Source organism: Anneissia japonica, unplaced genomic scaffold, assembly GCF_011630105.1.
Source record: "Anneissia japonica isolate Jap-2015-1 unplaced genomic scaffold, ASM1163010v1 scaffold287709_len1912824_cov184, whole genome shotgun sequence".
NCBI lineage: Eukaryota > Metazoa > Echinodermata > Crinoidea > Comatulida > Comatulidae > Anneissia > Anneissia japonica.
This window is the reverse complement of record NW_022751466.1, coordinates 212,810-221,884: the sequence shown is the minus strand read 5'-3', so window position 1 is coordinate 221,884 and position 9,075 is coordinate 212,810. Positions and strand designations below refer to the sequence as shown.

Here is a 9,075-nt window from a genome sequence, read left to right as displayed (position 1 = left end):
GTATAAATATTGTGAATAATGTTTATTTAAATGTAAAATGTTTCAATAAATTTGCTTGTGATATTTGAAGGCAGGGAATGTTGTTACTGGGGAGATGGTTGAGGAGCTGATTCTAGCTGGTGCTGATATCATCAAAGTTGGCATTGGTCCAGGTATGTGAAGCAAATCACATGACACTATCAGACATTTTAATTGGATCAAGTCTCTCTAAATTTGTGTCCAGAAGTTTTCAAGCCATATGTACAATAGATTTATGTTCTCAAGAAGTGAGTAGTCAGTTACAACAGTACTGTATTGGTTTGTTTTCCATCATTTCTAGGCTCTGTGTGTACCACAAGAAAGAAGACTGGAGTAGGGTACCCACAGCTGAGTGCAGTCATAGAGTGTGCGGATGCTGCCCATGGCCTAGGTGGTCATATCATTTCTGTAAGTGTCTAATAATTTATCATTATTAATTATCTCTCTAATTAAAGACCACTTCCAATTCCACTTTTCTGTGGTCCCAAATTAACAAATGTCTTTTATTTTTATTATTTTAATTAAAGGTAAAAGTTGCTAAAGAATATGAAAACCCTGGTCCCAAAAGTGGTCTTTAATTGGAGGGAGACTTGTGTTATGATTATTACAACTTATGTCTGAAATACTAACAGTTGGATGATATATTAATATTCTGTTTGTTTCAGGATGGAGGTTGCACATGTCCTGGTGATATAGTTAAAGCATTTGGTGAGATTTAGATATATTATTAAGATCATTTAATTGATTTATTAAATCTGATAATTTGAAACCCTTGACGGCGGAGAGCTGATTGTGTGGGACCCTTGCTGCACTGTTACTTCTGTTTTATTCAGCAATGAAATTAATGAAGTTTTCCTGTAGCGAATAAAGTCTCCTTGTATCCTTGTTACCAAACCTTATTTAAAGGCTTGGGGAGTAGAGTTCTGATCGTTTGGGAAATGTCCAGATTCAGTATGATGTCTGATGAAATGAGCAATTTGTCTACGACTCTGAAATGATTACCCTATGATATGTAATCTGACAGAATTTGTTGACAAATTCTGTGTATACTTCTAGTTCTATACTTGTCAAAGCCTGTGCAGCATGTGGACGAGGATGCTCAGCCGCTGAGAGACAGCTATGTGCCAGTGCAATAGTAGTGCTGTGTGTTTGCCATTATTTAATTATGGTGATCATTTACATGATCTCGATGTCACCATGGTACTGCTCTGCTCTATAGGGGAAAGTTGAATGATTTCCTTGGGGAGTGCATCCCAGTGTTTGAATGTTCTTGGGAATAAGCTGAATTAATTAAAAATATAAATATTTTTATTTAATAATTATTTAATGTTTTGACTATTTTTTCCTGCAAGATGCTAGATTTTTCTTAATGGAATTTAAAAAAATTAAAGGAATTGTAATTTATTTTATTCCCAATTAATCTAAAGGTGCTGGAGCTGATTTTGTAATGCTAGGGGGTATGCTGGCTGGCCATGATCAGTGCCCCGGAGATGTTCTGGAAAAAGGTGGAAAGAAAGTGAAACTCTTCTATGGGATGAGCTCAGCAACTGCTATGAATAAACATTCAGGAGGTGTGGCTGAATACAGGTATAAACCAATCATAATCCTTCTTACTGGAATGTTGATATTTTAGTAGATGAGTGGATATTGGTTAAATTTCTGATACTGAAAATTTAGATAAATGTACAGGATTCCTTTATGATGGTAAAATTATATGAACATACAAAATTAGCATTTTGTAAACTGTTTACCTCACAGCCTACTTAAGATTCTAGTCTACTGAGGGGTGTAGGATGGTTCTGGCCTGGGGTGTAAAAATTGAGAATGCTAAACTAAATCCCCATATTCCAATGAAAACTTAATGATCATTTTTTGTATTTATTGCTTCCCATCCTTCCTACACCTATGCTGATATTTGTAAAAATATCTACGATATTATTATTGAATCGGATTCTTAGCAATTTTATTCTTGTGTATTTCAGAGCAAGCGAAGGCAAGACAGTTGAAGTCCCATATCGAGGTGACATAAACGCGACTGTTTTAGACATCCTCGGAGGGTTGCGGTCAGCGTGCACATACGTTGGTGCTGGTAAACTAAAGGAACTTAGCAAGAGAACCACATTCATTCGTGTCACTCAACAGCTTAATAATGTTTACGGAAATTCAGCATAGCATTCTTTTTTCTTGCAATTTGGATGTCTTAGGTAGTTTTCGCCGTACAACTTTAAATTTTAACGTTAGTACCCAACATGTAACACGATAGCTCCACCCCTTTTTGTAAACAAATCAAAATACTCATGCGCAAACCGTAACTAACGTACGTAGAGCAAGTAAAATCCTGAAATTTATGTACTCCGCAACGCAAGATGAATAAATTATGACGTCATCCGTTTATGTTAAGGTTAACGTCGTGCGGTGAAAACTACCTATTCTTAATCATAACATATTCTACAAGGTATTATATTTATTATAATATTGAATATATTCTACATAGAGTGGTATATTGTTATTAGATGATGTTGAATGTGATTGTTGTGCCGTCTAAGTGGATAAGTACAAAATTACTTTTTAATTTAAAATGCACTACTACACCTGAAGATAAAGGAATGAGTCATTCCCGTAGTTATGTCAAGGATGAACACCTGTCATGGCAGTGAGAGTAATAATATAAATAAAAAGGTACCCACTGCAACTTGGTATTGAAATAGTCCACTGAAATTTTGTACATTTAAAATAGTGCGTGGAGGACAAATAACCGACATATATTTGTGTATCATGGCATTGTGTTCATTTTTAAACAAAAAGGAACAGACTGGCTTCTTGCCTTCCTATACACTTTGCTACAACTTCATAAAGATATTTTATGCTGGTACATAATATACAAATGTAGCTGGAGTGCAACAAGATCAGCACTTGCTCTGATTGGAGTGTTAAAATTGTTAAAAGGTATGTTGGATCAGTCTAATTCATACATTGGTTGATAGTTGATCCAGTGCTAAACTTGCTAGAAAAAAAAATAGTTAAAAAAAAAAACAGCAGGTATATATGAAAAGCACCCTCTACATGCCTTGATTTGATATGTTTTTGTTTAACATGTATCGTAATGTCAATAAATAGGCAAACCATTATGTATTTGTATTTCTCTTGTTTGTGTATCCTCAATGCATATCTGAACACTTGCATTTTCTAAGACCAATATTTCACCTATAATAGCTCTATGCATTGCATATGATCAACGGGAGATGTCCACGACAAGAAGGCTGATTTCTCAGACAATAGCATAAGTGGGCAGGTCCAGGTGCAAAAAGGCTTGTGTAATTACGTAGAATTATTTTTACATTATTAACCAGTATTAAAAACTATTGAATATTAAAGCACTAATTTTATACAGGCACATCTACTGGTACGTCTCTATTTTCATTTCAAGATTTCTGGATACACCACTGTCTTTATGGTAACAGAGAGGTTCTCTCTAGCTAGGCTAGTGCTTCCTTATTCCTCCCACTACTCCACTGACTGGTGAAAACCACCCATCAATATAAACGGAAGCACTTTGGTGCAGCGGGAACGGTTTGGTTTTCCAATCTACAGGTGGGGATTCAAACCCTTGCTGAGCAAGGCACTTTATCTGCATTGGTTCTCTCCACCCAGGAGTAAATGGGTACCTGGTGGGGGTTGCCTGCTACTGTGCCAATATGGCAGCAACACTATGAACCCAATGACCAGGGAAAACAAACACTTTGTAACATAAAGGAATAGGCGCTATATAAATAATAAAACAACAATAACAATAAACATACTTCTTTCGCCTTTAAGAAGAATTCCTTTATACTTCCATACTATATCCATGCCTGTTTTTAACTTACTAGCTCATCTACCTTCTTCCAAGCCCTGTCCCAATCTGCCATCTTAAAACTTACTCCCTTCTCAGTCAATTACCTCCTTTGGGAAGTGGACTGTTACATTTTATGGATAGGGGTGTATCAATGCAATCAAACCATAATGTAACTCAATCACATTTATTCAACATTAGATCCAGTATATACAAATTCTGAACCATATACTGTACTCCAGTTATTAAGCACATCTGCATGTAGGCATACTGACATTATTCACCAAAATGACAATTATTGTAATTATTTACAAGTACTGTAGTTAACATAAAACATAATACTCGTATAATCCAATCAAGATATGATACAACTGATTTGAATAAATTGGTAAAATAACAAAATAACATGAATAGAAAAATGTTTAATTATCTAAAGAAAATAATCTAGTACAATTGGGTTGTAAAAAATATACATTAAATACAATTTAAAAACCCACAAAAACAATGGCACATTGATGGTGGGTGGTGAAACTATAATTATGCATTATAATTACAGTAGTACTATTACAATTCACTGAGTTCACATAGGTGGTAAAAGTAATGAACAATTTCCATGTAAGAGTTTGTCAAACTTGTTCATAAATGTATTATTATGATAACCAATTAAATAATCAATCAAATTATCAATAAAATAATATTGACAAATGATAATATATTTCTGAATCACTATAGTCAATAATCATAATTATCAATTATATTGATTACTGATAATTTGGGATATATAATCAATATAATTACTGATCACCAATTATAGGTATTAAATAATCTATACAAATGAATATCAATAATCAATAACCTGTGACCAATAATCTATATAATTGGTAATAAATAATTAATGACTAATAATCAATAGTATATCCATGCATGCATTTGCTGTTGTGTAAAGTAAACTTACAAAAATTCTATTATAGTAGTCAAATATTTGTATTTCCTAATCTCACTTGCTTTGTTCTATGAAAAATACCAGCGCCATGTTGTATTTTATCCTCTTTTAAACGATAAACTATTAACTACAGTAATACAAATTCATCGAATTGTTACACTTCAGACTGATGATGGTGGTATCCAAGATTATGTAATGATTGAAGTCTCTTAAAAGTCTCTTATCAAATCTAATAATGGTAGGTATGTCAGCTTAAATACCATACCTTGAAATCAAAGGTAATGCTACATTCAAGTGTTATATAACTAGCATACTTATTGTCAGCTGACAGAGTTCTGTGTTCCATCTGTCTGCAAATACTGACTAGAACATAATCATGCATCCAACAACGCTTTTATTAATTTATACAAGAACACTGACATCATACTCATGGCAGCCACAGAAGAACCCTCGGCCAGTGGCATCCACATATTCTTCAACGGCATGAACCTCTAGAGATGATACCATGGCACGACATTTGTGAAGAATCCATTGCTGATGCAACAACAGCTTGCACATCAGTGCTTTGCTTCACATCATGGAATGTATTGGTCAAATGATCCACTATAATGTTTTTAGGTATTCCTGGCTCCATTTACAAGAATCAAGAAAAATCCTTAGCTACTGAATCACTCTGAGGTCACATCTATTTTATCCAAAAATATTTCTAGTGAAAGACAGTCTACATTCAAATTTAAGAACCAGAACATCTTTGGGTTTAAAGTCTTTGGCCATTATTGATACAATGAGGAACTAAGGCAATGCAAAAATTTAAACCTGTGTAAACATGCTGTGCAGAGTAAAAAATAAACTATCAAAATAAAGTAGTCAATAAAAGGCCCAAGGAGATGATAGTACAGGGTCGGATCAAGGATATCGTAAGTGGGGGTGGCGTGGGTGGTGTTCAGGTTATGGCTGCAACACTATCAAAGCAAGAAGTTTGGGAATTTAGGCAGTAAAAAGAATGCCAGGTATGTTCCTGGCCCTCTTAACAAACTACTGCTTTGGAGAATGTAACATGAAATGTGTAAAACAAATCACAAGTGATAAATACAATTACATATTAATCCCGTTTGTATTTCGTAAATCGAATGAGAGTCTCCGGAGAACGATAGAGGAAGATTAACTTGGCCATAAGATCCTCTTCCAAAGCCATCTCCTGGCATTCCCGAACAAGAAAGATGTCCAGACACAGTCTCAAGATGTGGTCAACATTCGGAAGCTCGTTAAACATGATCTGGTAACGGATGCCACTGAAGTACATCCGGACAAATCGACCAATCACAAGGACGAGTGATACATAGAGGCCAATGACCCTGAAAGTTGAGCAAAATACAATATATTATTGAAAACCACACAACCTTTGACATATAAATGATTGACAGCTCTGTACATAATAAGGGCAATTCATTTACTAATATTTTTAACATGAAAAAATTTAATTGCAATGGTCAGGATCATTCATGTAATTTAATAAAATCAATAATTAGGTTAAATTCATCTTGCCCTTTGAAAAAATTACTTAGGTTAAAATGTTGATGCTCTACATAAGATAACTAAACACATGATATGGTTGTCACCACTTACCCATAACTGGAGACTGGTGCAAAGACATCAGATGCGACACGATCATTAAAAGTAATCACTCTGAGGGAAGTCTTAGAACATCGTTTATAGGCGCAGTCCACCTCTCCAACACTCCACCATTCGCGGTCTCCAACTAGATTGGGAATGCTACCATTCACTAGCCTTGCAGAAACACTTGTGTAGTTGTCATATACTAAAAAAAGATTTGAAAGATGGTATATACAAAAGTATTGGAATGAATAGTGTGGTGGAAGTTGCATACCTACGAGTCATGAAATAGGGGGTGGGGGACTGATGGGGTGCAAAGCTGAAGTGGGGGCTTGTTGATTATTTGAGAGGGGTCTAGCTCGCAGAATAAGATGATTTTTATGGTTAATTTCAACCGACTTTAGCGTTGTCTTTTTCTAGAAGCCCAGGATTTTGAGTTGAATTTATTAGAACTTGACTCTTTTAAATAAAAGGAAGCAGATCAAGAGAACTTGGTCACTTACAATTATCTTTATCTGCATCCAGTAGTACAGTAACAGGTTCAACAGGGCCAGTAGCGGGAACCTTCATATATGGAGGGAAAAGATCCTGAAGGACTCTGAAATTTAAAAAAATGTAATTCTTTGATAAGTGCAGAACTCAAGTAACTCTCACAGTTACCTACTATTTCGAAAATTTATTGTTCACCAATACAATACTGTATAGAAATTTTCAAGACATTTTCCAACTCCAATTAGCAATACAGTAGTTGGTTTTACTAAGGCAAGCATTCACAAAAATACATGTAAAATAATAATTCATTTGAATATACTGATGCAGATTTAGGCCACTATCATCACTAATTACGATGTGTGCCTTCTCCTAATAATAATAATCACAGTAAAATAATATCAGTTATAAAATGAAAATATATTATTGTACAGTTTGTCATTAACTATAAAAGTGAAAGCCAACAGATGACAAGACTTATTCTGTCATTCTATAATTATTGCATCACTTGGAATCTTGCATTGCATGGTTGCAGTGTTGTTACAGATGACATGGGATTGGACTATTCTATTTAATTTAGAGGTGTGTTTTCAATATATTGAAATAGAAAATATGAGGATCTGCAAGATATTAGTAATCAAACACTCACAGCTGCCTAGTAATATGGACAATTCTACTTTTTATAGGGTGGTCTCAAGCAAACAATGTAAAGAGTTTGGTTATCCAGGAAAGTATTTACAAAACAGACTCTTGTATAATTATTGTAAAATGATTTTGGGGCTAGTGGACGTCTAATCCTCCACGCTACCATTCCACTGAGTACTCATTATACTTACGGAGCAGGACCCCCTGAGAACGACAGCATATTTATAAGTCGTTTTCTGGTATGATCTGGGTCGGAGGCTGGTAGTTCAATAGTATGACTGTTGCCAACAGTTGGTGTTACTAACGTACTAGATGTTTGCCTGTCAGGGTGAGGAAGAAATATAAGACAATAGTAAGGATGAAGAGAAATAATATTTTGTCACAGGATTATACCAAGGCAAGTCACTGTAATGTAAATATTAACTAAAAAAGTTAAGTGAGCTAAAGTTGACATCCACATCTCACATTAGAACCATCAAAATAATATCTTTTAGGCCAAAAAGAAAAATGTTGTTTGCCCTCCTCCACCAGCTCCTAACTCACCGGAAAAAATAGGGGCAGAAAAACCAAAAAAACTTAAAAAGCTTTTTTCTTTACAAATTAAAAAAAATGTGAGTGACTTTATCTTTATTTTTCGCCAGGTGCCCTACAAATTAGTCTAAAGTTGTTAAATGATGTAAGATATTGCCATTCTAGGCCTCTTTTTCAATCCATCTGATGTGTATTTTTTTTTTAATTATTTAAAAAAAAACAAAACGTTTTCCTCCCGTCCCTATTTATCATTTTTTTTTTTAAATGATGGGTAAACAAACAATTTATTTTTTTGGCCCAATCTCGAAAAACATACAAACAATTTTTTTGAATTCAAAATTCAATTGAATTGAAATGACTGTACCTTGTGAATGAGTATTGAAATTTGACAGAAACAGTAACGTTTGTGTTGTTGAGAAATACTGCAAGTTCCTCTCTACCAGGTGGGCTGATGTCCCATGTGGATGAGGATTCCCCAAGGAAAGTGATAATGTAAACATCATCTGCCTGATACTGGTTGAAGAATGACTGTGCTTGCTGCAACAAAATCCCAATCATAAAGAGTAAAAGTAAAGGTAAAGGCAGATAAATAATAAATACAAAATATAGTGAAGCAATCTTTGAACAGGTTCATAATTATAAACATCTCTGCGAATGAGGCTTAAGCTTTGTCCGGATTATCAAATTTTCTATAAAAAAAGAATGGTTGTATGTACACATATAGCCATGATGTGCCTATATATGGTCATGTTGTGATTGAGGTATGTAACATTTTTTTTGTCAAAGATTTGAACCTAAGACCCAAGCTCAAGCTGCCCTCGTAACTATCTCGTTACTGGCTCATGTGCACTTAAAAATCACCCAGAACATCTTTCAAGATGAGTAAGGGATTACCCCGGTGATTTGATCCATCTCACAGCCCTGCAATTGTAGACTAGACTAGCACCTTTCAGCAGGTAATGGCACAGGACCCTAGCATATGTGGAAGAATGATTAGTCCACT

The 9,075-nt window shown here is 34.8% G+C and overlaps 2 protein-coding genes across 16 annotated transcripts in view; one reads left to right on the top strand and one right to left on the bottom strand.

Annotated features, from left to right (window-relative positions):
• The window catches only part of LOC117121673 (GMP reductase 1-like), an 8,772-nt gene extending 5,368 nt beyond the window's left edge, over nucleotides 1–3,404 (top strand). For both annotated transcript variants that reach the window (XM_033266945.1, XM_033266946.1), the window contains exons 5-9: nucleotides 71–152; nucleotides 320–426; nucleotides 684–726; nucleotides 1,446–1,605; nucleotides 2,001–3,404. In XM_033266945.1, coding sequence (XP_033122836.1) covers nucleotides 71–152; nucleotides 320–426; nucleotides 684–726; nucleotides 1,446–1,605; nucleotides 2,001–2,190 — 582 coding nt within the window. In that variant the 3' untranslated portion in view covers nucleotides 2,191–3,404. The remainder of the gene's footprint in view (nucleotides 1–70; nucleotides 153–319; nucleotides 427–683; nucleotides 727–1,445; nucleotides 1,606–2,000) is intronic.
• Nucleotides 3,405–4,021: 617 nt separating this feature from the next.
• The window catches only part of LOC117121671 (piezo-type mechanosensitive ion channel component 2-like), a 61,895-nt gene continuing 56,841 nt past the window's right edge, over nucleotides 4,022–9,075 (bottom strand). For all 14 annotated transcript variants that reach the window (XM_033266944.1, XM_033266932.1, XM_033266930.1 and 11 more), the window contains 5 exons: nucleotides 8,437–8,609; nucleotides 7,733–7,861; nucleotides 6,911–7,005; nucleotides 6,420–6,612; nucleotides 4,022–6,148 (listed from right to left, as the gene is read on the bottom strand). In XM_033266944.1, coding sequence (XP_033122835.1) covers nucleotides 5,896–6,148; nucleotides 6,420–6,612; nucleotides 6,911–7,005; nucleotides 7,733–7,861; nucleotides 8,437–8,609 — 843 coding nt within the window. In that variant the 3' untranslated portion in view covers nucleotides 4,022–5,895. The remainder of the gene's footprint in view (nucleotides 6,149–6,419; nucleotides 6,613–6,910; nucleotides 7,006–7,732; nucleotides 7,862–8,436; nucleotides 8,610–9,075) is intronic.